This window comes from Heteronotia binoei, chromosome 19 (genome assembly GCF_032191835.1).
Source record: "Heteronotia binoei isolate CCM8104 ecotype False Entrance Well chromosome 19, APGP_CSIRO_Hbin_v1, whole genome shotgun sequence".
Taxonomy (NCBI): domain Eukaryota; kingdom Metazoa; phylum Chordata; class Lepidosauria; order Squamata; family Gekkonidae; genus Heteronotia; species Heteronotia binoei.
The window spans coordinates 35,738,952-35,766,196 of record NC_083241.1 but is presented as its reverse complement, the minus strand read 5'-3'; the positions used below and the strand labels follow the sequence as shown (position 1 = coordinate 35,766,196).

The following is a 27,245-nucleotide window of genomic DNA, read 5'->3' as shown; positions in this document are numbered from 1 at the left end:
ATGGAAAAAACCCCTAGAGGAATACAGAGAGAGAGAGAGAGGTCAGCTTTATGAAGATAGTTTCAGAGGGTAGCCAGGTTCTGAAGAAGAACAGCTGGATTCGAATCCAGGAACACCTTAGAGACCAACAAGATTTCCAGGCTATGAGCTTCCAAGGGTCAAAACTCTCTGGGGTATCTGAGGAAGGTAGCTTTGACTCTCCAAAGCGTATGCCCCCAAAAAATCACATTGAGGTGCTCCTGGGCTCAAGTCAGTATTTTTTTGGAGTCTCTTTCAGCCAAAAAGAAATGACTGATTCATATATCGGAAGCCCCACCTGGAACTGTGGCCAGAAAAGTCACCTCAGACCCTAAAAACCCCTGAGCGTCTATTCTTTCTGCTTCCTAGCATGGGATTGGGATGACTGGTGTTCAAGATGATGTGCAAATCCAAATCCCTGGAGCTGCGTGGGCCCAGATGGATGACCTCCTGGGTCCCTCCCTCGCTCAACCGCTCTGGGAGACGCAGCGCTGCCCTGACGCTCCCACTTTGGCAAGAACTTCGCTCCAGCCCTTTCTCTCCTGACAGCCCTCTGTCTCTCCAGCTCCGCTTCAGCCAGCGAACGGAGAAATCTTTCCAAACGCAGCTTAGGGACACAGATATTTTGTCGGTCTGTTGCAGATCTGCAACGCTGGCCTGCTCCATCCGACTCTCCCCTTCTTTCTTTCCTTTTTCGTTAATCACTTATTAGCACATAATGATTCCTCTTCCACAATGCCTTCTCTTTAAACAGCTGCAAAGAGGGAGGGATTACCTACCCCAGGCGAGTCCTCCTTGCTAGACAAAACCTTCCTGGGTCCTACATCCTCTCGCCTTCCGGGCTCCGGATGCCTCCAGAGCTCTGTGCTGCTTCGATCCCCCATGCTCCTGCCGCCCTGAGTCCCGTGTCTCCGGCTTCCCTCCCCCCGAGAAGGGTCACCCACCTCCTTTGCTCACTGCCATGAGGAATACCAACCAGCTCTTCTTCTTTGCGGTGATCGCCTCTTGCATCCACGGTGAGTGGTCTTTTCTTTCCTTTCCGATGCTTGGAGCAGCGCTTGTGCGGTGTGGGGGGTGGGGGGGAGCGAAAGCCAAGCAGAAAAGGGTCTCTCTAAGTTCCGAGCAGGACTGTTCCTTTAAAAAAAAAAATGAATCCAAGTTGAAATGACATTTTTAAGCGTAGTGGGTTGGGTTGGTTTTTTTTTTGGTCTCACCCTGCAGTGTTTCTCTCTCTGGGCCCCTTGACCGAATCCTTCTCGAACTAGACTGGGAAACCTAGGGAGCAAAAGTATTCCCCCTGAGATGTGATTTCCCCATGGGTGGATCAGCAATTTGTAGCTGATGTGGACCAAGATGGGCAGGGTAACACCAAACAGCGTTCGCTCTGCACTGAGTTAGTGTGAGCCGGCTCACAGCTTTTTAGCCTCCGGCTCAAGCAATTTTTTTTGTCTTAGCTCAGGAAAAATGGCCCCCACAGCAAACTAATTTCTGCAGTAGCTCACAACTTTAAGGCCAGTGGCTCACGAAGTAGAATTTCTGATTGCAAGACTCCCACAGCTTAGGGGTAGCGTTGATACTGAAACGCATCCATTAGTTTTGGGGGGACTTTTTGACAGTCACATAAATGAGTGTGTGTGTGTGTGGGGGGGGGTGCGATTTACAGCTGTCCTTTCATTTTCGGTAAACTGTATTTGGCTGGTGTTGTGGGGTGTTTTCTTTTCTTTTGCAATGCGATTGAAACAGGCAAACAGATGTGAACATCATCTGAGCCACAGACAGACCTTCTTCCCCATCCTTCCAGCATCCTCCCCTGCAAATTCATATAGAGTGTTTCCCCGCAGTATTTGTCGGGCAGTGCCCTCTGATAACCTAGCGTGCCGTCTTTTCCCAACCACCAGTTTAGTCATGCGGAAGCCGGTGGGGGCCCGAACTGGCTTCAATGTAACCGTTTTTTGCCTTAACGAGGCTACGACTCCATCTGTCACCCCAATGACCATCCTTCCTTCCGGCCACTAACAGTTCAATAACTCAAGATGCATCTTGCTTCTCTGATGTATTTCTTTGACACTGGAAAACACTTTAGGCTGTCAAAACACGATAAGCAAACAAATGGAGGCCAAGGTGAGAAGAAAAGATAACGCGCCATAAAGTCAACTTTTTGAGTATTGCCTCTCCATCTTCACATTTTTGGTTCTTTCCTCTGGACTTCACGGCAGATTTTAAAATTCAGGTCCATTAAAACTTCCTCGTCTCGGGCTGTATGTTGAGATGGTATTTTCCGAGAGCAGCCGGGCAGGGCAATTATTTCAGCGATATAAATAAATCATGGCTTCTATAGAGCCTTCTGAGAAGTAATAACAAAAGCATTCAATAATTTAAGGAGTTGGAGCAACCTAAATTTTGTGCGCTGATGTTGGCGGGGGGGCGGGAAGGAATTGGAATTGTGGGCAAGGGTTTCTGGGGAAACTGCGATGGGGTAAAGGAGCTGATTTAAGCGGAGAAGCCTGACGTGTCTAAAATATGCACCGGTTTGATCAAAAATAAAATTTGTGGGGGGCGGGGAGAGAAAAGTTAGTGGAGTTTTGCAGAGCTTTTAGTAGAGCTTTGCTCATCTGCCGGCCAGACATCACCCGTGAAGAACTCCACCAAATACTTGGGTCATCCCATTGGCACATTGGTCATCTGCAGTAGCGACTGAGCCATTATTTCTTTCAGATCATTAGATAATAACAAGGAGCATCGATGTGGGGGGGGAGGGTGCTAAGGAACCGCTGCAGAAAGAAATAAACTGCAGAGGATAAATGCCGTAAATTACATACTCGCTGGTGGTTTGTTTAAAAAAGAAAAAAAAAATGCTTTCGTCTTTTCTTTATCTCTTTTTTTATTGGCCACTTTTTGAGCGGTTCCACGGCCATCCAACGTCACCGGGCGAATGAAAAGTTGAAAATTTGCCGTGGCAAAAGTGAACGTTTATTAATAAAATTAAGGGCCTTCTGCAATGCTTCCCGAACTGACAACCTGCCAAGGGGTTTGTAAGTCTGGTTTGCTTAGTTTCCAGCATGCGACCTGCTCGATATTTAATTTAATGAGCAGGCGATGGGAGCTTAACACCGATTCTGGCACAAGGCAAAAATTTTGGACACCACAGATGCTCCAATCTAATATATATCTATATATTCCAGCCTACAGACTGCTGACATCTAGTGGCTCATCCACATGTGCTGCAAAACAAGAATAGTATCTAAACCTGATTCTGAACCAGCATAAACGCCATTCCTACATGCATTTGCAACACAGACCCACAAACCCTTCTAATCACAAAGCAAGGCATAAGCGAAAGAAAGCATTGCAAATACAAGGCCCAGTCACGTGCAAATAGATGCCTGATGGGTACTGCTCAATGCTGATTCAGGGAACTGAATGTACGATGCCAAACGGAGCTTAGGGTGTGCTGGGAGTTGGGGTGCCAATCCCCAGGTTGTGGCTGGAGATCTTCCACTATTACAACTGATCTCCAGGTGACAGAGGGCACTTCACCTGGAGTCAACGGCTGCTTTGGAAAGTGGACACTAGGGCAAGGGGGGGGGGGGCGGTTTTCCAAAACTTCCTTAATGTAAGAGCCACATAGAATAAACAGCAAATATTTGAGAGCTGCAAGACATGAACATCAGATGTTTGAGAGAAGGAAGGAAGGAAGGAAGGAAGAAGGAAAGGAAGGAAGGAAGGAAGGAAGGAAGGAAGGAAGGAAGGAAGGAAGGAAGGAAGGAAGGAAGGAAGGAAGGAAGGAAGGAAATAGATGGGGAAGGGAGAAGAGTTGGAAAGGATGCAACTTAACTTTAAATGCATCCTCCATGCCACTGGCTGCTTGGCTTGGCTTGGTTTAAAGAGAGAAATGCCTTCTCCAAGCTGGCTGATGGGGTGGAGGGGACTTTGAGAGTCACACAATAAGTGTGGAAGAGCCACTATTTGGCCACTCCTGCTCTAGGGCAGTATACCTCATTAAAGCCCCCCCCCTCCCCAAATGCAGCCCTGCTCAGGCTCCACACCCCCCCCCCCCCCCCCCCCCCAGAATCTCCAGGTATTTCCTGCAACCAAAAGATCTTGTTGGGAAGATGGCTGAACAGCTGTGGGGAGTTATTTGGAGTGGAAGAGAGTTAAGTGGTTGCAGGCATTTGGAAAAAAGGGAGTGTGAAAAGTCTCCACAACTGCGGGGGACGCGTGAGAAGTCGACAGGTGAGGAATTAAGTACCCTCCCTTTGGTTACCCTGATGGGGCCCAGGCTAACCCAATCTCATCAGATCGGGTCAGTCTTGGTTGGTACTTGGGTGGGGGACCACCAAGGAAGTCCAGGGTTGCTACGCAGAGGCAGGCAGTGGCAAACCACTCTTGTCCATATTTTGCCTTGAAAACCCTCAAGGCTGCCATGTGTCGACTGTGAGTTGATGCCATTTAATTATGGCCTGACCTGGATGGCCCAGGCTAGGCTGATCTCACCAGATCGCCGAAGTTAAGCGGGGTCATTTGATGGGAGATCTCCAAGGACGTCCGGAGTCACTAGCGGAGGCAGGCAATGGCAAACCACCTCTGAATCTCTTCACTCCTGACCCAGAGGGGCCAAGTTAGCCTGATCGCATGAGATCTTGGAGAGCTGGCCCTGATGGGAGACCACCAAGGAAGCCCAGGATTGCTAAGCAGAAAGTAGCGAACCGCCTCTGAATGCCTCTTGTCTTGAAACCACATCAGATCTCAGAAGCTAAGCAAAGCCAGCCCTGATTGGCGCTTGGACGGGAAAACCACCAAGAAGTCCGGGGTTGCTACGCAGAGGCAGGCAAAGGGCGAACCCCTTCTGAATGCCTCTTCCCTTGCAAACCCTACAGGGTTGCCATCTGTCAGCTGTGGCTTGACAGCCTGTACCCACACGCTGCCCTTCATTACTTGCTCAGTGCAATTCCCCAGATTTTGGGGCTTTCATTGCAGGCTTCTGTGTATCACGGGGAGGTGGGGGGGGCAAACTGTGGCTCGGGAGCCACATGCAGCTCTTTCGCACATCTTGTGCAGCTCCTGGAGGTCAAGGAGGAACTGAATGCAGGCTTACTCTCAAGTAAGCGTGCTTAGCGCTGGGACCTCAGTCAGCCTGTGAGTGCTGACCCATAGGTAGGAGACTATTTCCACCATATGGAAATGGGGAAGGAGGGGGAAACAGGCAGGCTTGCAAGCTCTTCTCCTCCACCACGGAGGTTGTCCAGATACTTAGACAAGGGAAAGAGAGTGCAAGAGCTGAGGGAACTGCTGGAGGGAGGGACAGAATTAAAGAGGATGGCGCAGGGTTCCCCCTTAGTTTCATAGCTCTTGTAGGAGCTATATTTACTTACCGTGGTGTCAAGGCAAAGAGAGATGCAAAATGATGCAAACGGCGACCAGTGTACTGATGTACAGTTGGTGCATGTATTTCCTTCTACCACGGGTACCAAAAATAATTCCCTAACCCTTCCCTATGCTAGTCTTATGGGGACTGTTATTCCCAGCTTTTGTTTCAAGTATCCTTCTAGCATGGTCATGTTGTGAAGTGCATATATATGTATTTTATCTTTCTGTGCAAAGAAAACACATTAAGAGATTCAATTAAGACATATTTATTCATGTCTTGCAGCTCTCAAACATCTGACATTTATTCTATGTAGCTCTTATGTTAAGCAAGCTTGGCCACCCCTGGTGTATCAGATTCCACTCCCTCCTTGGTTTATGTTGCTGACAGCAAGGGGTTCAGTAACTGAACTTGCTCTTTAATTTCAGTACTTCTTACCTAACAAGAAACAAACAAGAACAGAATTCAGGACACAGTTCCAGAACACGTTTTGTGGTTCCTCTCTCTCTGGCTCTCTTTGATTACTTTGCTCTAAAACATTGTCACTGGCTAGAGTTTAGGGAGGACAGGACAGGCCAGAAATCCCAACAAATCGATCAAAAGGAACACATGCAAAAGATATATTTTTACCGCAGAGCATTGCGGCACAAGTTTCTCAGGCCTGGCTTCCTTTCACAGTAATAAGAGAACTGCTGCGTCTTCCGAACAGGCCAACGTTTGGTGGTGAGAAGACCTCAGCAGAAACAAGATCCCACTGTACCTAACTAGCAACCATTTATTTACAAGAAAAGATCCTGGGGAAGGTCTGTTGTCATCTGACAACAATACTTTGGGGAGGGGCTGCGGCTCAGTGGTAGAGTATCCACTTGGCATGCAGAAGGTCCCAAGTATCTCCAGATAAAAAGTATCTCCAGATAAAAAGATCAGAGAGGTGATGTTGAAGACCTTTGCCTGAGACCCTGGAGAGCGGCTGCCAGAGTGAATAGACAAGACTGACTTTGAGGGACCGATGGTCTGATTCAGTATAAGGCAGCTTTATGTGTTCATATGTACCTATTTCCAACTTGTCCATTTGGATCCTAGCTCCTCCTATATCGGGGTGACCAAAGTTGCTTAATGTAAGAGCCACACAGAATAAACATCAGTTGTCTGAGAGCTGCCAGACAAGAATGTCAGATGTTTGAGAGCCGCAAGGAAGGAAGGAAGGAAGGAAGGAAGGAAGGAGGGAAGGAAAATAAAGGAGGGAAAGAAGGAGGGAAGGAAGGAAGGAAAACAAAGGAGGGAAGGAAGAAGGGAAGGAAGGAAGGAAGGAAGGAAGGAAGGAAGGAAGGAAGGAAGGAAGGAAGGAAGGAAGGAAGGAAGGAAAATAAAGGAGGGAAGGAAAATAAAGGAGGGAAGGAAGGAGGGAAGGAAGGAAGGAAGGAAAATAAAGGAGGGAAGGAAAATAAAGGAGGGAAGGAAGGAAGGAAAGAAAATAAAGGAAGGAAGGAAAATAAAGGAAGAAAGGAAAATAAAGGAGGGAGGGAGGGAGGGAGGGAGGGAAGGAAGGAAGGAAGGAAGGAAGGAAGGAAGGAAGGAAGGAAGGAAGGAAGGAAGGAAGGAAGGAAGGAAGGAAGGAAGGAAGGAAGGAAGGAAAATAGATGGATGAGGGAAAAGAGGTGGAAAGAAAGCAACTTAAATGCATTTTCCATGCCACTGTCTGGCTTGGAGAAGTGATTTAAAGAGAGAAATGCCTTCTCCAAGCTGGCTGATGGGGTTGCGGGGGCTTCAAGAGCCACACAATATGTGTTAAAGAGCAACATGTGGCTCCCAAGCCACAGTGTGGCCACCTCTGTCTTATATCTCTGTCTTTCAAAGTGGTAGAAATTTTTTGAGCCGCACGCCAATCACCTCCTTGGCATCTGGAAGTGGAACAACGCAAGCGAGGTGCCTTGGCAGCGTGAAACCGTCAAGCCTCCCCAAGCTGCATCCAGCTTTTTTAAAACAAAAAACTGTCCAGAGCACATGTGCATGCGCATGATCACTAAAAATGTATGGGGGGGGGGGAAACTGAGCAATGGGGATGGTGCACGACAGCTGTCTGATTGCACCCCTGTGGTCCCATGGACGGATGGGGAAAGCTTGCAGGGGAGCATGTGGAGGGTTTGGGACAGTTCTTTTTGAGCCAGCCCGATTTGGAACATCTCCCATCCACCCCTGAATGTCCGTCTGTTATCACCCCATAAGTCAGCTGCAACTTTCCACTACTATCACCTTTGCATAAAATCAGATGGCTTACAAAAGACGGGGTGGGCGATTAAAAACAAGAACTGCCCACAATACATGTTGTTTCTAACATATTTTCAGTAGAAATTTCATAGCCATTTCATTTGCAGTGGCTTGAAACACTGCGATATCAGTTTCAGCCAGTTTGCCACAATTGTATGAAGGTCTTAGGAATAAAGTAACCCCCCTCCAGGTATTAACTGAAGATCTCCCTGAATTATAACTGATCTTCCAGGCAACAGAGATCAGTTCCCTTGGGGAAAACGGTTGGTTTGAAGCTGAACTCTCTGGCATTATAACCTGCTGAGAACATTAAGAAGAGAAGCCATGTTGGATCAGGCTAATGGTCCATCCAGTCCAGCACTCTGTGTCACATAGTGTCCAAAAACCAGGGGCCATCAGGAGGTCCACCGGTGGGGCCAGAACTGCAGAAGCCCTCCCACTCTTGCCCCCCTCAAGCACCAAGAATAGAGAGCATCACTGCCCTAGACAGAGTGTTCCATCTGTCTTGTGACTAATAGCCACTGATGGACCTCTGCTCCAGATGTTTCTCCAGTCCCCTCTTGTAGCTGTCTATGCTTGTAGCTGCCGCCACTTCCCGTAGCAGTGAATTTCACATGTTAATTCCTCTTTGGGTGAAGAAGGGATTCCTTTTATCTTTTAAAAGATCTTACCAATAAGAACTAGAAATTCTAAAAAGAAAAAGACAAAAGAAAGACAAAAGTGCAGGCCATAAAAACACCATGGGGCAAAACTCTAAAAACTGAATCTCTGAGCCTCCTCTCTGGCTTTGCAGCTGACCATAAAACAGCCAAAATGATGGAAGCGTTCTGCTAAAAGCTATGGGCTGCTACCTACCCTGGGATGCATGGACATTAGTTCTGCTTATAATCTTGGCCTGTATTCCTCCTGGAATGGGAGAGCAGAGCAGCTGAAAATGTGTCTCCTGCAACCAAGCTTGAGATGGCTATAGACTGAACGCGTGTGCATGTGACCATCACAAAGTTTTGGATTTACCACATTTTCCTTTGGAATGATTTCTTTGGGGTTGTCAGTTACTGCCCCCTCCCCTCAGCCCCCAATGGAGAAAGTGGTAGGGTAGAGTTGCCAGATCCAGGTTGGGAAATTCCTGGAGTTTGGGGATGGAGAGTGGGGTGGACAAGGACCTCAGTAGGTACAATGCCCTGGAGCAGGGGTGTCAAACTCATTTGTTATGAGGGCCGGATCTGACATAAATGAGACCTTGTTGGGCCGGGCCATGTTTGTACCTATTTAAGATTAGGTAGCAGAGATATAAACTTTATAAAAGACACAAAGACAAATATTTTTTTAAAAAAATCTTAAAACATGCTTAAAGAAGCACTCGGTCTTAAAGGTGCTTTCTTTGTACCTCTCCCATGGGATCCAGGGAACTGGGCAAAGGGAGCCCTGGCTCTTTCCTTCCTTCCCCAGGGGAGCAGGAGGGGGAGGAGCCTCAGCCAATAGAAGGAAGAGAGGCTTGGCTCAGTAGCTCTGCTGTGCGGCTGAGAAAGCCTGGCAAAGCAAACTCTGCCTCCCCACCCTTCCTCTCCAAGGGAAAGTCAATTGAGAAAACAGAGGCTTTCCTCTGTAGCTCCTATGTGATTAAGCAAGCCATGCAAAGCTAGCTGTTACGTAGAAGGAAGCAAGAGAGAGGGAGAAGGAAGCAGAGGTCAGCTAGTGGCTTGGGGGCCTGATAGGAGCCCTCCAGGGGCCTAATTTGGCCACTAGGCCGCATGTTTGACACCCCTGTCCTGGAGCATGGGTGGCCAAACTGGCCTGGGAGCCACATCAGCTATTTCACACCCACTGTGAGGTTCCCAGAGGTCAAGGAGGAACTGAATGCAGGCTTTCTCTCAAGTAAGTGTGCTTAGCATTGGGACCTCAGTCAGCCTGTGAGTGCTGACCCATAGGTAGGAGACTATTTCCACCATGGGGAAATGGGGAAGGAGGGAGAAATAGGCAGGTTTGCAAGCTCTTCTCCTCCACCACAGAGATCACCTGGATACCTAGACAGGGGAAAGAGAGTGCAAGAGCTAAGGGAGCCACTGGAAGAAGGGACGGAATTAAAGAGAACGGTGCAGGGTTCCCCCTTAGTTTCATAGCTCTTGTAGGAGCAGTATTTACCTGTCTTGGTGTCAAGGCAAAGAAAGATGCATAATGATCTCTAACCTTTCCCTAAGCTAGGTGTATGGGGACTGTTATTCCCAGCTTTTTTTTTTACAAGTCTCCTTCCAGCATGGCCATATTGTAAAGTGCATATAGATGTATTTTATCTTTCCGTGCAAAGAAAATATTAAGAGTTTTTATGTGTAACATTTATTCATGTCTTGCAACTCTCAAACATCTGACATTTATTTTACGTGGCTCATAAGTTAAGCAAGTTTGGCCACTCCTGCCCTAGAGTCCACCCTCCAAATCACTCATTTTCTCCAGGAGAACTGATCTCTGTGCTCTGGAGAGGAGCTGTAATTCCAGAGGATCCCCAGGCCTCACCTGGAGATTGGCATGTTCTTGCATAATGCAATCAATAACATATGTTAATGATATAGTGTAAAAGGAAGACCTTTGGCTCCTTCAGCCACTGCTTCTTTTATTATTGATGTGGCTTGTCTGGTCACCAGACCAGGGGTTGATGGGTCTGGAGAGTCACACTGGCTCCTCGCTTTCATGCAGATTTGAGCCCAGTTGCACATTAGAAACCAACAAATATTCTTTGTTGGGGGGGGGAGCTTTTGAGATAGCTTTGTCAGTCTACAGCCAGCCCTTGACTGTCCGGCACCCTAGGCGAGGCTAACTTCTGGCACTCCCCCGCACTGATAATGTCACCGAGTTACATGGGGATGCCCAATTGGGAGCCACCACAAGGCCAGCGCCCTAGGCAACCACCTAGTTTGCCAGGCCAGCCCTGGTCAGATACAAGACCTGATTCTTGAAAGCATAACCCCTGAAATCTTGTTAGTCCGGGTCTGCCACCCTCTATTACGATTGATCTCTAAACAATCAAGATCGATTCCCCTGGACTCTGGAGAAAATGGCTGCTTTGGAGGGTGGACTCTGTGTAGGATTGCAAGGTCCTTCCTGGCCACTGGCAGATGGTGGAGGGGGTAGGGTTGCTAGATCCAAAGATCTGGAGATTTTGGGATGGAGCCTGGGGAGGACAGGGACCTCGGTGGGGTACAATGCTAGAGAGTCTAGCCTCCAAAGCATCCATGTCCTCCAGGGGAACTGATCTCTGTAGTCTGGAGAGGAGCTATAATTTTGGGGGGGTCCCCAGGTCCCACCTAGAGGCTGGCATCCCTAACTCCATGGCATTATATCTTCCTGAGGTTTCTCTCCTCCCCAAACCCTGCCCTCCCCAGTTCTCCACCCTCCCCCAAATCTCTAGGTATTTCCCAACCCAGAGCTGACAACCCTTCTCAGCAAGGTACAATGCCAGTCTCAAAGCTGCGGGGTTCAAATCTGATCTACTGTGGTCCAACACACAGCTATCTTCTGAAACTCCCCTTCAGACCGGCTTTTTGACTCATCAGGCAAAGTATGACGGTATCATAAAGCCCTTCTATACCACTGCAGTTTGGTTGTACGTGGAACGGTGTGTCAAGTTCTGGTCACCACCACCCCCCTCTCAAGAAGGAAGTTCCGGAGCCGATTTTAAAAGGCCCTTTTGCTTACGGTCGCCGATCTCGTACAGGCGTGTGTCAGGTTGTTAACGTATCATTTACATGCCTCTCTTTAATATTTCATCTGCATAGCGGGGGCTTGCAAGCTACCCATGCATAAATCATAGTGTTCTGGAGTGCCGTGGTGTGAGACATTAACCAATGTCATTTATAAGACATTTAAGCATGAAAGTGCGTTTTGTCGAACATGGGGACGTGTAAATAATTCAAATGTTCTTCGGTGGGCCAAACGGGCTACGGGGCCTCTGCGGAAACGGCTCTCTTATCTTGGCTCATTCGCAGCCATGTTGGAAACCTTTTTGCTTAATGTGAAATTAGAACGATTGTCAAACACCAGAAGGTACTTCTGGATAGTGTTTCTCAAACTGTTGGGTGCGTTTTTTCATGGATATTTGGGGAACACAGCAGGTGGGAGCGAAGAACCGACTAATACGATCCTACTGGTTTTGTTTATCCGAGACGATCTTCCTTTCTTGTTATTTATCCTCAATAAATCAGCGCAGAGTTGGAAAAGTAAATCTTGGCTGTCCATAAATAGTTGGTATTCAAAAGTCTTGATTTTTTTTTTAAGGACAAAATTGCAGAATCTGTTTTTTTTCAATCAGAACTGCAATGTGGTCTTTCTAAGCTAACAGGAGAAAAAAAAATGGTTTCTTTTCTAGAATTTACAGCACAGGATCGGAGGTCCAAGATTTATGATATGGAACTTCGGTATTGTGATATTTTGATTCTTCTTTTAAAGGAACTTGGTTAAGAATGTTGCAGTAATGAATAGAGCTATTATAAACGCATATTCCTAAGATACAATTTTAGAAGAAGAGATTGGATTTTTAAATTTATTTTATCATATTTATATCCCACTCTCCCCAAAGGGGCTTATACCCTGCCTTTCACTATCTGAGGGAGTCTCAGAGCAGCTTACAATCGCCTTTCCTTTCCCCTCCCCACATCAGACACCCTGTGAGGTAGGTGGAGCTGAGAGGGCCCTGATAGAAACTGCTCTTGAGAGGAACAGCTCTGAGAGAACTTGTGACTGACTCAAGGAGGGCACATCAGCAGGTGCATGTGGAGGAGTGGGGAATCAAACCCGGTTCTCCCAGATAAGAGCCTGCACGTTCAATCACTACACCAAACTGGCTCTGTTTGTGTTCATATTGGTTCTTATATTTGTTCAGCAAATATAAGTTATTTGTAACTACTTTTTAATACTTCAGCCGCCCTGAGCCTGCTTCGGCAGGGAGGGCGGGATATAAATCCAATAAAATAAATAAATACATACATACATACATATTTGGTGCAAATGGTAAACCAGTGTATTGTCATCAGGGGTTTTTTGGTAGAAAAAAGCCCAGCAGGAACTCATTTGCATATTAGGCCACACTCCCTGATGTCATCATTGTTTCACATAGGACTTTTTTGTAGAAAAAGCCCAGCAGGAATTCATTTACATGAGGCCACACCCCCTGACAGAACTGCGTTCCTGCTCAAAAAAAGCCCTGTTTGTCATAATTTCTTATATTACTATGATGGTATTTCTTAACTTTTTCTTATAATTTTCAATATAATAAATAAATTAACCACTGTAGGGAACTTTTGACTCTTGAAAGCTTGTACCTCGAAACTCTTCTTGGTGTCTAAGGTGCTCCTGAACTCTTGTTTTACCGCAGACCTACACAACTACCCTCTGGAACTATTTTGGTCTTTGTTAGCATTTTGTCGATGTGATTTGCTAGAGTTGTCATTCTTCTAGGGCTAAGCACTCGCTCAGGGATCTCTGTAAGTGAAATCTCTGAGCATCAAGGGAGAAAGAAGCATTTTGCCCTGAGTGGGCATGCTTTTAAACGTGTGGACATGAACTCTGTGGCTTTGTGCCATGCACAGCCTGCTATTTTGGACACTGCATTTGCTAAGTCATATTTTTTGGACCACAACAAAATATTGTTAGACAATGGTGTATGTGTTTTTTTAAGTATATCTTTGAGGGCAAAAAAATGAACTCCATCTTGGCTTGCAAATCTAAAAAAGACTTAAGAAAATAAAAACATAAAAAGAGCCTTGCTGGATCAGATTGGTGGTCTGTTTAGTCCAGCATCCTGTCTCACACAGGGTCCAACCAGTTCCTCTGGACAGCCAACAACAGGGCACAGAGGCCGAGGCCTTCCTAAGAACATCAGATGAGCCCTGCTGGATCAGACCAGTGATCCTTCTAGTCCAGCATCCTGTCTCACACAGGGGCCAACCAGTTCCTCTGGAGAGCCAACAACAGGGCACAGAGGCTGAGGCCTTCCCCTGAGGTTGTGTCCTGGCTCTGGGATTCAAAAACTGACTGACTGACTGGATGTGGAGTATAAGAACATAAGAAGAGCCCTGATGGATCAGACCAGTGGTCCACCTAGATTCTAGTCCAAGGTCATGTATCACACAAGAATCTATCTAATCCCGTTTGAAAGCTATTTATTCCTGCTGCCATCACTACATCCTCTGGCAGTAAATTGCACATTGTAATCATTCTCTGTGATTAAAGACAGAGGTCGTTTTCGCACTCACCTCCAGCCGACGCAACCCCCCTCTTCACCGCGCAGGATCTGCGCGGATTTCGCACTAAATGCCGCGGAGCAGCCTTTTGTGCCGGAAACTCCCGTCGCAAAAGCCGCTCAAACGTAAACCGCCAAAAAGCAGTTCCCCTTTGAGCGGCTTTTGCGACGGGAGTCTCCGGCGCAAAAGGCTGCTTCGCGGCATTTAGTGCGAAATCCGTGCAGATCCTGCGCGGTGAAGAGGGGGGTCGCGCCGGCTGGAGGTGAGTGCGAAAACGACCAGAGCGTATGAGCACCACTCTGCTCGCAGTCGGGCTGGCAGTTAGGTAAAGGGATATCCAGGAGCCCCGTGGCACAGAGTGGTAAGCTGCAGTACTGCAGTCCAAGTTCTGCTCTCGACCTGAGATCAATCCCAGAGGAAGCTGGGTTCAGGTAGCCAGCTCAAAGTTGACTCAGCCTTCCATCCTTTCGAGGTTGGTAAAATGAATCCCCAGCTTGCTGGGGGGAAAGTGTAGATGACTGGGGAAGGCAAGGGAAAACCACCCCGTAAAAAGTCTGCCGTGAAAACGTCCTGACGTGATGTCATCCCATGGGTCAGTAATGACCCAGTGCTTGCACAGGGGACTACCTTTACCTTAAAGGGATATCCAGCAAGGATCCTTAGCAGCTGTTCCAAACAGTGAACAAGATTGTCATACAAGAGTGTCAGAACCCACGATCACACCTGAAAGATCTCTTGCTCCCCTATGAACCTGCTTGACAGCGACAGTCATCTTCTGAGGCCCTGCCTTGGGTGCTCCTGCTTTCTGATATGAGGCGGGTGGCAATCCAGGAGACGGCCTTCTCTGTCATGGCCTCGAAGCTCTGGAACTCTCTCCCCAAGGGGGTTCATCTGTGATGGGTTGCTTTCTTTACCAGAAAAAGACCACTTTTTTTTTGTTTTGTTTGGCATCCCTTCGATGACCCCTTCTTTCTCTATAGCCCGGAGATCAGCTGTAATACCTGGAAGTCCCCACCTGGAGTTTGGATGTGAAAACAAGCCTCTGGCAGTTGTAAAACACCCGTTACTAAGAATTTACAACAATTTGTTATCAATTTTGTGATCTAACTTGTATTGCAAACATTCAATCTATCACCATATCATCAGCAGAATATAACAAATCTAATTTGAAAGCAAGGGCTGACTTTGAAGAAGGCTGAAGACTGTTTCATACAAGGACATGTTTTCCTTCTGCAATTGCTTTCTGTAAACTTTTGTGTGTGATTGGTAGACTACTTGTTTATATTAGATTTGTTATATTTTGATAGTACGATGATGATAAATTGAATTTTTTGCAACACAAAATAGATTACAAAATTGTTTATAAATGTTCGAATTCTTAGTGACTGGTGTTTACAACGGTCAGAGGCTTGTTTTCACATTCTGTCTCTTACTGCCAGGGCTTTTTTTTTTTTAGCAGGAATGCAGTTCCAGCTGGCTTGGCATCTGGGGCTGTGGCCTAATATGCAAATGAATTCCTGCTGGGCTTTTTGTGCAAAAAAGCCCTGCGTGAAGAAGAAGAATTGGAGTTTTATACCCCACCCTTCTTACAATCTCCTTTATCTTCTTCCCCCACAACAGACACCCTGTGAGGTGGGTGGGGCCGGAGAGGGCTCTCACAGCAGCTGCCCTTTCAAGGACAACCTCTACAAGAGCTATGGCTGACCCAAGGCCATTCCAGCAGGCGCAGGTGGAGGAGTGGGGAATCATACCTGGTGCTCCCAGATAAGAGTCCATGCACGTAACCACTACACCAAACTGGCTCAATGGTGCTGTCAGGGTGTGTGGCCTAATATGCAAATGAGTTCCTGCTAGGCTTTTTCTACCAACAAAAAGCCCTACTTATCACATTCCCTCCCCCCTGGATTGCCGATTTATACCCCACCCTTCTCTCTGAATCCGAGACTCAGAGCAGCTTGCAATCTCTTACAACCCTGTTCTTAGCCAATGTTCTGTTAGCTGTTTCTGTGCTTTGTGTGTATTTTACCTCTTTTTGTTTTAATGAGGTTGATTTTAATTATTTTTAAATGTGATTTTTAAAAATCATGTATGTTGTAAAGAGTTAGCTGCTTCAGTGGCCCTTGTAGGGGACAGAAAGGCAGGGTATAAATTTTGTATATAAAAACAGACAAATAAATTGATCCATATTTTCTTGCCATCCTTTTTGTATTGTATAGCCTCTCTGTATTACAGAAAAGAGCAAGAGTCCAGGAGCACCTTAAAGACTAACAAAATTGGTGGCAGGGTAGGAGCTTTCGTGAGCCACCACTCACTTCTTCAGAAGAAGGAAATCTGAAGAAGTATCTAAAGAAGTGAATGGTGACTCACAAAAGCTCCTACCCTGCCACCAATTTTTTTAGTCTAAGGTTCCCCAAAGAAGCCCCGTGGCGCAGAGTGGTAAAGTTGCAGTACTGCAGTCCGAGCTCTCTGCTCACGACCTGAGTTCGATCCCAGTGGAAGCTGGGCTGAAGTAGCCGGCTCCAGGTTGACTCAGCCTTCCATCCTTCCGAGGTCAGTCAAATGAGGACCCAGCTTGCTGAGGGGGAAGTGTAGATGACTGGGGAAGGCAATGGCAATTCACCCCGTAAAAAGTCTGCCATGAAAACGTCGTGATACATTGGAAAGTATGCTGTTTGGTGATAATGACAAATTGATATCAAGAATTTATAAACTGTTATTGATATGGTCTACGGAAGATGAAGTAGTTAAATCTCAAATGATAAAATGGGCAATTAATATAAACAAAGGAATACAAATGGAGTCATAGGAACACTTGTGGAAGAACTCTATAAAGATATCTACATGTTATAACATTAAAGAGAACTGCTTTAAAATGCTATATAGATGGTATATGACACCTAAGAAATTGGCAAAAATGAGTAATCCAATGTCAGATAGATGTTGGAAATGTAAAAAGCATGAAGGTTCTTTTTACCACACGTGGTGGACATGTGAAAAGGCAAGACAATATTGGCAAATGATTCAGAAAGAAATATCAAAGATTTTAGGTTATGATGTTAAGAGATCTCCAGACGTATTTTTGTTGGGATTACAAATGGAAAGTTTTCCGAAATCAGATAGAACTATTGTGTGGTATCTACTTTCAGCTGCAAGGATATTACATGCACAGCTATGGAAGCAAGATAAAATACCAGAAAAATGGGACTGGATTTTAAAAGTTATGTCTTGGAGTGAAACGGACAAACTTACAAGAATCTTAAAGGACTATGGTTTGGAGAAGTTTAAAATGGATTGGGAGAAATGTCAAATATATGTTGAAAAACATTGGACAGTAAAGGGACATTTAGTGATGTTTGAAAACAGTTGAATGGTTATAAAGAAAAGAAGAAATGGTTTTTCTTTTTTTACTGGATTAATAGTATCTTTTTCTTTTGATAAAGGTTAAGAGTATAAGGTTTTTTAAGAGTTATTACCTTGTATTTTTAGCAATTTAAGTAAAGACCGGCGGGAGTCAGAAAAAGGGGGATGGAAGGGGTGAAAAGTAATGTATTGATATTATTCTTGCATTAGTGCTTTCTTTGATGGGTTTCTTTATATAAATATTATTACAATACATTGCAATAATAAAAGTGATTTTGACAAGAAAACGTCGTGATACGACGTCACCCCAGAGTCAGAAACAATTGGTGCTTGCACAGGGGACTACCTTTACCTTTAAGTGTTCCTGGATTCTTGCTCTTTTCTGTTGCTAAAGACAGACTAGCACAGCTACCTATCTGGATCTATATTACATTACGCTCCACTTAAATATTGGTTTACAGGCAGGGATGATGTTGATTTTCAATTACATGCACCCCTCCTTTTCACCTCCAAATTACAACACATTGGATCCAAAGGCCTTTTTTTTTTTAGCAGCAGAAGTTCAATCTTTTTTGCTAATTCTTCCTCTTCTTTGCAGACTAGGGTTGCTGGATTCACTCTGTCTACTGTTAGGGGATGGGGGGATAGGGTTGTCAAATCCAGGTTGAGAAACTCATGGAGATTTGGGGATGGGGACTGTGGAGGACACAGACCTCAGTGGGGTACAGTGCCCTAGAGTCTACCCTCCAAAGCATCCATTTTCTCCAGGGGAGTTGATCTCTAGTCTGGAGATGAGCTGTAATTCTGGGAGATTTCCAGGTCCTACCTGGAGGCTGGCACCCCTCCTGGAGACCCCAAATTTGCTCCTCATGTGTTCCCTTTGGATCAATGCATGGTGGGCCTCAACGGGAGGTAGGAAAGTTCTATCCCCGACGGAAGAGTTTTCCATCCGCAAAACACAACCTGAGGGATCCAACCCAATTACAAGAACGACAAAATCTCGTCTCCGTTTTGTGACCTGTTTCTTTCCTGTCTTTACAGGAAGTGACATGGCAGATGCTGAAGAGAGGCTGATGAACCACCTCCTGAACAGCTCGCGCTATAACAACTTAATTCGTCCGGCCTTCAACTCCTCACAGTTGGTGGTGATAGAACTGCAAGTGTCGTTAGCTCAGCTTATAAATGTGGTAAGTCAGAATAAGTTGGGTTACCGGCTCCAGGTTGGTAAATACAGATATCCACAGTTCAATTCTCCATTATACCTATGGAAATCGGCCTCCATAGGGAATAATGGAGTGCCCAGCAGTCATTTTCCCTGCCTCCCGTTTTCTGACGACCCTGAAGCAAAGGAGGGCCTCCAAACTGGGGGATCCCCTGCCCCCAACTGGGGATTGGCGACCCTAGCAGACAAAATGGCATGAGCTGGTCACTGCCCAATGGACTTGAAAGATTTCCTTCCCAGTCTGACCATACTCCCAAAGCTGCACAGATGCTAAAGCAGCACAAAAGCCTGAGAAACACAAGAGGGATTCATAGCACTTTTCCTCAGATGTAATCTAGGAAACAGATGAAACAACCAGCACTAGCTCAATTTCTTGAAAGAAACACAATCAGAGGATGGAGGACCAGAGAAGGCTAGAAAAACGGCTAGGAATCAGAAAGTCATTAGAATTTCTAAGGAGCAACTTGTACAGAACAACACGATCTGAATCTTAAACCTATTTGGTTGATTTACCTTTTGGGTGTCCAAAGCTCATGCAAAGCTTTTTATCTGCACATCGGGCCATGGATTTGCTTTTAGCAATTGCCTTGCAAGCTCAAACCGTCTCAGCCAAAGAATTGCTCAATTACCTTCCCGCTTTTATCTGCATCAGAGAACCAGGCTGCCTTGAGCGACTTTTCCGAAAGGGCTCTGAACCTGTTTGCAAGAGGAGAAACTCAATGTCATGGCCAATTTAGCTCCCGCCAGATAACGCTGCTAAAAATGACCGCGGCCGCCTTTAGAAGTCTCGTTTCCCCCTTCTTGACTCCTTTTGGGGGGTGGGGGACAGGTTGAGGCTGCCTTCAAGTTATGCCGTGGTGAAATCAGGCCCCATTTTCCCTCCCAACTTCCTAGGGTTGCCAGGTCCAACTCAGAAAATATCTAGGGACTTTGGGGGTGGAGTCAGAAGACTTTCCCATTCCCTGAAATAAATAAATAAAAATACAGAAGGCAGTTCAGCTGAATATGGGCTTCATTTCCACATCCCCAAGTAGCTTCATGTCCACTAAATGAAAGTGAACACCCCCCCCCACACACACACTAATAAAGCAGCCAAAATAAATGCAGTTTGCAAGCTCACGCTTTTGTGATCTCACAGGGGCAATTTACTCATGGCAGTTGAATGTAACCATCTGCTGTATTTCAACCAAGTTCTTCACACCAACACAGGGAAACGAAAGGTTCTAGTCTACTCTTTACTATCCATTTCACTGCGCAAATGACTTTTAAAATGAATGCAAAACAAACGGAAGCCCTCTGACTTTCTCACAGCTTCACAGACTTGCCATGAAGACCCACATGGCTTTGTTGCTTGCCCTGTCCCCATTCAGCCTTGCTTCTACTGAGATTTAAAGGCACACACACCTTGCAAAATACAAGGAGTTTCCAAGCATCTTCTAAGCCTTCCCAGGTGGAAAGGCACATGGTGGCTGTTTGGGTGGGGGCGCTTTCCCCTACCAGCCAGTTGGCTGGTGGTGTGGAGGAACCTGCAAAACCGGCGGATCTCCTCCTGGGACCTAGGGACTGGCAAGCCTACAACTTCCATTTTTTACTGATGCTTTTTACTTATTTTTCTATTTGGACTCTATGGCATTAGACCCTGAGGTCCCTCCTCTCCCCCAACCCCATCCTTCGTAGGCTCCACTATTTAAAAGATGCAACCTTTCAGTCAAAAACCTGGATAAAGAGTGCATTCTGAATTTCCTGCAGATAGAAGAGCTGGCAGCCCTAGTCCTCAAGATGGTGCCCGTGAGCACCATCAGGGCACCTGCCAACACCTTTCCTGACGCCCACCAAGTGTTTTTAGAAAGTGAGCAGGACCAGGTGGGGCTTTTGCCCAGCAAGGCTTCTGATTGGCCACTGGGGATCTGATCGCTGTGAAGATGTTAAAAATGTGTGTGACTGAAAGTAAGCAGTGGCAGCCATTTTATGACTGGCTCTGCGTTCTGTGTGTGACTTAAAGTAAACAGGGGCAGCAATTTTGTGACTGGCTCTGCCTTCGCTGTGTGACTCAAAGTAAGCAATGGCAGCCATTTTGTGACTGGCTCTGCCTTCTATTTGTGACTTAAAGTGAGCAGGGGCAGCCCTTTTGTGACTGGCTCTGCCTTCGCTGTGTGACTCAAAGCAAGCAGGGGTATCCATTTTGTGACTGGCTCAGCCTTCACTGTGTGACTCAAAGTATGTAGGGGCAGCCATTTTGTGACTGGCTCTGCCTTCGCTGTGTGACTCAAAGTAAGCAGCGGCAGCCATTTTCTGACTGGCTCTGCCTTCTACGGCAGCCATTTTGTGGCTGCACCCACCACATTGTATCAAAATTCCAAAGGTGCCTACAGACTTAGAAGAGGCTGGGGACCCCTAGGTACACCATCCTGCCAGAACTCATTCTATCTCCCTTCTTCCATCTCCTTTTCCTTCCATTTCCTTTCTCCCTCTCCAAAAGCAGCAGAAGAACATTATCTTGTTGGTCCCCAGTGAGGAAGAGCTGCCAACGCCGATCACTTCGAGGCTGTGACTTGTCCATTAATTTGCTCAGTTTCTAAGTTTTAAAAGGCCTCTCGCCCATTTAAGAGCTTTTCTCTCCTACTGTCAAGCAAAATAGCCTCGAGCCAGGCTCATCCAGTGGGCTGAGAACACTCTAATGTAATTTTTAAATGCCTCCCCCCACCAAAAAAAACCAAACCCTAATGGTTGGCTTGGAGTTTTATCTCTAAGCTTTCTCTGAAACTGCTCAGTCCCTTTTAGCGATTTAAAGTATACCAAGAATTAACTTTGTTTACCTTTTAATAATCAGAATAAATCCATCAACGTAAAAGCCTATTCTAACTTCATTATTTCAATGCTAGAAATAAAGCTGTATGATATCAAATCGACTTCTAGAGGGAGCAAAACATGTGCAGAGCAAAAGAAACAGGAACTCAAAAGGGAGTAAAATGAGAATGTGGAAAAGCCCTAGGTTAATTCATCTGGCTAAGACCACAGGCTGTGACCCATGGCCTAAGAACCATGGGCCAAGAGTCTTTAGATCATTGCACTTTGGCTCACGTTTAAAGGAGCCCTAGATATACCTAGGCTATAAATATCTGCAGCAGAAGAAAGAGAAAACAATGCAACCTCCCTGAGATGGCTAGAACATTTGCAAGCTCTGCCCCAGGTAGAAGAATTGCAGATTTATACCCCGCCTTTGTCTCTGAATCAGAGACTCAGAGCGGCTTACAATCTCCTATATCTTCTCCCCCGACAACAGACACCCTGTGAGGTGGGTGGGGCTGAGAGAGCTTTGACAAAAGCTGCCCTTTCAAGGACAACCTCTGCCAGAGCTATGGCTAACCCAAGGCCATTCCAGCAGCTGCAAGTGGAGGAGTGGGGAATCAAACCTGGTTCTTCCAGATAAGAGTCCCCACACTTAACCACTACACCAAACTGGCTCTCACAGGTGCCAACTTCATGATATGAATGTATGAAGCGGCTTTATATGAATCAGACCATTGTTCCATCATTGTCGGTGGGTTTTTTTAAGATTTAAATTTTATTTTAATAAAAGAAATAGTCTCTTAACAAAAAGACACATTATGGGTGATAACAATGCTTAATACAGAATAACCAGATTACAATTGCAGCAAATCTATGGGATGACTCGGAACTTTATCCTTTAAAACCATATTATTTAAAAAGGGTAACCAAATTGCTGGAAAATCATAATTTACACTCAGAAATGTCTCTGTATTGATCAGAGTACTTTTTTTTCATTAAAAAAAAAAAACTCCAGATATTATCAAGCCACAATGAAATTGATGGTGGTGATTTACATTTCCACCTAGAAGATGCTATAGCAGCTCACGCTGCTAGTAAAAATTCAGACTGGTTAAAACGGATAAAAGGAAGTACTTCTTCACCCAAAGGGTGATTGACATGTGGAATTCACTGCCACAGGAGGTGGCGGCGGCCACAAGCATAGCCACCTTCAAGAGGGGTTTAGATAACAATATGGAGAAAGGTCCATCAGTGGCTATTAGCCACAGTGTGTATGTGTGTGTATATATATATAAATTTTTATTGCCACTGTGTGACACAGAGTGTTGGACTGGATGGGCCATTGGCCTGATCTAACATGGCTTCTCTTATGTTCTTATGTTCTAATTTTTGTTGGTTTAGTGTTGTCTACTCAGATTGGCAGCAGCTCTCTGGGGTATCGGGCAGAGGTCTTTTGCATCACCTACTGTCTGGTCCTTTTAACTGGAGATGCTGGGGACTGAACACGTGGGACCTTCTGCATGCCAAGCAGATGCTCTACCACTGATCCACAGCCCCACACTGTTACATTTTCTTACAGGGCATTTATCAGCCTGCATTTCTACAGGCTGGTAGTGGTCATAAGTGGTGGCCCTCTTTTTGCCACTAAATTCAAATAAAGAGATTTGTTACTACAAACAATCCGTGTTTTTCTCTTTCTTCAGAATGAGCGTGAACAGATCATGACCACCAACGTCTGGCTTAATCAGGTAAACGTTCCACAGGTCAACGCAGACATGTCTGCGTGCATCGTTTCCACTGTATAAATATTCTTTGCGTCAAACAGAAAGAGCAGTTCGCCCTGTGATCATGCATCACCCTCCTTTTCCCCCCTTTCTTTTTAAGGAATGGACTGACTACCGTTTGGCTTGGGAACCTTCAGACTACGAAGGCATAAATAAACTAAGGATACCCGCTAAAAAAGTCTGGCTACCTGACATAGTGCTTTACAATAAGTAAGTAGCAGCTGTTTCATTTGTATTATTGTGCTGTGCGAATGGAAGAGTTAGCTGAAGGATTCTTGGGATAGACAAGGATCCTAAAGGTCTGTTCTTATTTTTCGAAAACAAGAATCAACTTTGTGCACTTGCTATAGGGCAGTATCAGCACATAAACAGTTGCCCTCCGCTCCATCTGAAGTACCCCATGACAAATTCTGTTTCCTTTACCTTGATACATGGAGAAATCACTGCCTTTTGGAGTTTGGAGCAGTCCTTCTCCAAACATCTTGCAGATTCTACTTTCCATTCTTTCCCAAGCAAATGAACAAAACCTGACTACACATTTCATCTTATATCTCCACAATGAAAAGAATCAATGACTGTTTAAAAAAAATTAAAATGAGAAATTCCAAGGAACTAAATTCTGGTATAGAAACAAGTAATAGAGCTGTACAATATGCAAAAGCATGATGGCAATTAGCAGTATTAAAAATAGCAAAAAAAGTCCTGTAGTGGTGTGGTGGTGGGAAATGGTGCCCGTGAGTGGCTTGCAGAGGGACAATGGTACCAAGGTGTGTGGCACCTTTGCAGGGAGGGAAAACATGTACCATTCTTTCCATAGATTCTTAGATAGCATTCTTTTCTAAAAAGAATGTAGTAAAGCAAGTTTGGGAAAGAATATTCAGGTTGGGGAAACCTGGAAAAAGGATGATCACAGCACATTGGAAACTCAACAATAAAAAAGACTCCAGTTTGGAAACCAACACACAGAAAAAATTCCATGGGGAAACAGTCATATGCTAGGTGGGAATCAGAGGGGGGTTTTGTAGAAAAAGCCCAGCATGAACTCATTTGCATATTAGGCGACACCTCCCAACATCACCATTGATTCACAGGGATTTTTTTCTAGAAAAAAGTCCAGAAGGAATTCATTTGCGTATTAGGCCACACCCCTGACATCACCATTGTTTCACACAGGGCTTTTTTTGTAGGAAAAGCCCAGCATAAATGCATTTGAATATCTGGCCACACCCCGACACCAAGCCAGCCAGAACTGCATTCCTGTGTGTTCCTGCTCAAAAAAAGCCCTGGTGGGAATACAGAGAACAAATTAAAATCTATAGTGGTTGCAGACTGTCTCCTGAAATTGACCTTTAGTATGGCATATGCTTCACCCCCCAATGTTCCCTCTAAACTGTGTGAACGGCTGCTTATTAACAAAGGAAGCCCCACTCAAAGCAGCATTCTGGAGCTGCGCAGGGCCTTGCATTTCCCATTCCCCGTTTTAAGATTACAGCAGTTACATTCTGTTCAGGATGTGAACTGCTCCACTCAGTGGGTGGGGGGGATTAGAGGAAACATTGCTCCCCACCTACGCTTGAGCTCTCCCATGTGCCCAGTCGTAACCCAATTCAGCCAACCAAAAATAAAATTTCCAGAGTACAGGAGCCGTAACGCGGAGATGTTGGCGTGGAATTAGGTTCTTAGAAAAGTGTCCGCAGAAAGCAGAGTAAGACATGGCCAAAATCCATTTTGTACCAGATCCCAAAGGTGCAATGGACCAACCTTTGCTTTGAATTTTCCTCTCTTTGGTAAGTGCATTTTCTCCTCCTTGGTTTCTTCAGCGCCGATGGCACGTATGAAGTGTCCGTGTACACGAACGTGATTGTGAAGAACAACGGAAGCATCTTCTGGCTGCCTCCAGCCATCTACAAGAGCGCCTGCAAGATCGAAGTGAAACACTTCCCCTTCGACCAACAGAACTGCACCTTGAAGTTCCGGTCGTGGACTTACGACCACACGGAAATCGACATGGTCCTCAAGACCGGCACGGCCAGCATGGACGACTTCACGCCGAGCGGCGAATGGGATATCGTGGCGCTCCCGGGGCGAAGAACTGTGAATGCCTTGGATCCCAATTACGTGGACGTGACCTATGACTTTATCATTAAGAGAAAGCCGCTCTTTTATACTATTAACCTCATAATACCGTGCGTGCTTATAACATCCTTAGCCATCCTGGTGTTCTACCTCCCTTCAGACTGTGGAGAGAAAATGACCTTGTGCATCTCAGTTTTGCTCGCCTTGACTGTGTTCTTGCTGCTGATTTCCAAAATTGTGCCCCCGACGTCGCTAGATGTCCCGCTGATAGGGAAATACCTGATGTTTACAATGGTCCTCGTGACATTCTCGATTGTCACCAGCGTCTGCGTGCTGAACGTCCACCACAGGTCCCCCAGCACTCATGCCATGCCGCCGTGGGTGAAAGTGGTCTTCCTCGAGAAGCTTCCAAACTTCCTGTTCATGCAGCGCCCGGAGAACCACTCAGCGAGGCAAAGGTTGTACAATCGGAAGAAAATGAAGACCGAGTCCGTCTGCACCGACCTGTCTGACCTTTACAAGGGCTCGACCTATTTTGTGAACACAGCCTCGGCCAAAAAATATGACTTGAAACTTGTGGAAAGTCCCGACAACACCGGCAGCCGTCAGGACGTCCGGCTGAGATCTTCAGCCAAGTTCTCTCCTGAAGTTCAAGAAGCCATCGAGGGAGTCAGTTTCATAGCCGACCACATGAGAAGCGAGGACAACAACGAGAGCGTAAGTAACGAGGGAAAGCTGTTTCCCCCAGTCCTACAATTCCCTTCTTCTTCCCCGCCACGAGATATTGCAAGAGAACATAAAAAGGGATAGTGATAGAACAAAGATTGATCAGACTCCATCTTTCATCTGAATTGGCCTTCCACCCACAAGATCAGTCAACCTTCCTTTCTAACCTAACTCAGGGGTCCCAAAGGTGGTAGCCATGGGACCCATGAGACTCCAACATGTTTCCTGGAGCACAGCAAGTATTTTTAGAAAATGGGTGGAGCTGCTGAGCAGCAGGACATCTGATTGGGCACTGGAGATCTGATTGGCTGTGCAGATTTTTTTAAATGTTGTTTTGGTGGCAACTACCGCTGGCCAGTGTTGGCTTTATTCTCTCACACTCTTTTCCCAATGCATTTTTTTTAATTACCCCTCTTCTCCCCTACACTTGAGCTTCCTCTGTATGTGGTTGACTCCATCTCCCATGGCAGCCATTTTGTGGTTACCTCCCTCCTCATGGCGGCCATTTTGTGGTTGTGCCCACCACCCTGTGCCAGAATTCCAAAAGTACCGATGGGTTCAAAAAAGCTGAGTTTCTTGCTCTAACTCTAACCCTTCTAACTTGACACCTCAGCTTTGCACCCTCATAATTTCATACCTGGCGTTCAAAATTATTGAATCCAAAATAATAAAACGAGTTTCCATAAAAACCAAGCTGAAAAGCGTCAAGAAATCTGTTGAGGGAAAGAAAGAGAGAATGCTATTGTATGCCTCAAGACCCCTAACTGAAGGAGCTCATTGTTTAAAAAGGAAAAAGAGACACTTATGCAATTGATGCATTATTAAGTGCATTTACGTGGCTTTCTTTTTTCCTTCCAGGTCGTTGAAGACTGGAAATATGTTGCCATGGTAGTGGACAGACTGTTTCTCTGGGTGTTTGTCTTTGTTTGCATTCTAGGGACTGTCGGCCTATTCCTCCAGCCCCTTTTCCAAAACCACACCATTCCCATGGACCCGTAAAGATGGCTGACTCCAACGATGACCTCAGTGGTTTTAACTCACTCGGCGGGTTATGCTCTGAAGTTCCAAAAATGTCATTTCAGAGTCCGGTCATTTAAATTACGCAAGATTTTCTACCAATGAAATATACTGCATCATTATTTGATTTAATTTCCTTCTTTAATGTGGGCTTATATCCTTTTACTCCCTGAGATGCCAAACGCCATTCCTCTGGGCCTAGTACAACTTTGCGGTATGCACCTCCAACCCCATACGCACACATACACAAGTACGACTTCGTTGCCTGTGAATCATGGCTGAACAACCGCATTGACAGAATGACAGGCAAGACACCAGACAATGGATCCAGACCAGGCCCTCTGGATTCTACAGGCCAGAGCCATACGCCCATTTCCCACCCTCAT

At 45.8% G+C, this 27,245-nt stretch overlaps 1 protein-coding gene across 1 annotated transcript; it reads left to right on the top strand.

Moving 5' to 3' along the window:
* Positions 1 to 939: 939 nt before the first annotated feature.
* Positions 940 to 26,902, top strand: CHRNB4 (cholinergic receptor nicotinic beta 4 subunit). Its single transcript, XM_060260259.1, has 6 exons — positions 940 to 1,034; positions 18,286 to 18,431; positions 22,960 to 23,004; positions 23,141 to 23,250; positions 24,861 to 25,833; positions 26,701 to 26,902. The coding sequence occupies exons 1-6, from the start codon at positions 980 to 982 to the stop codon at positions 26,839 to 26,841; spliced, it is 1,470 nt and encodes a 489-aa protein (XP_060116242.1). The 5' UTR covers positions 940 to 979; the 3' UTR covers positions 26,842 to 26,902.
* Positions 26,903 to 27,245: the final 343 nt, after the last annotated feature.

Coding starts and splice junctions, on each gene's coding strand:
- CHRNB4 (XM_060260259.1), top strand. CDS start 980: ATGAGGAATACCAACCAGCTCTTCTTCTTTGCGGTGATCGCCTCTTGC. Junction 1,035..18,285: donor GATCGCCTCTTGCATCCACG/GTGAGTGGTCTT, acceptor CTGTCTTTACAG/GAAGTGACATGGCAGATGCT. Junction 23,251..24,860: donor GACATAGTGCTTTACAATAA/GTAAGTAGCAGC, acceptor TGGTTTCTTCAG/CGCCGATGGCACGTATGAAG.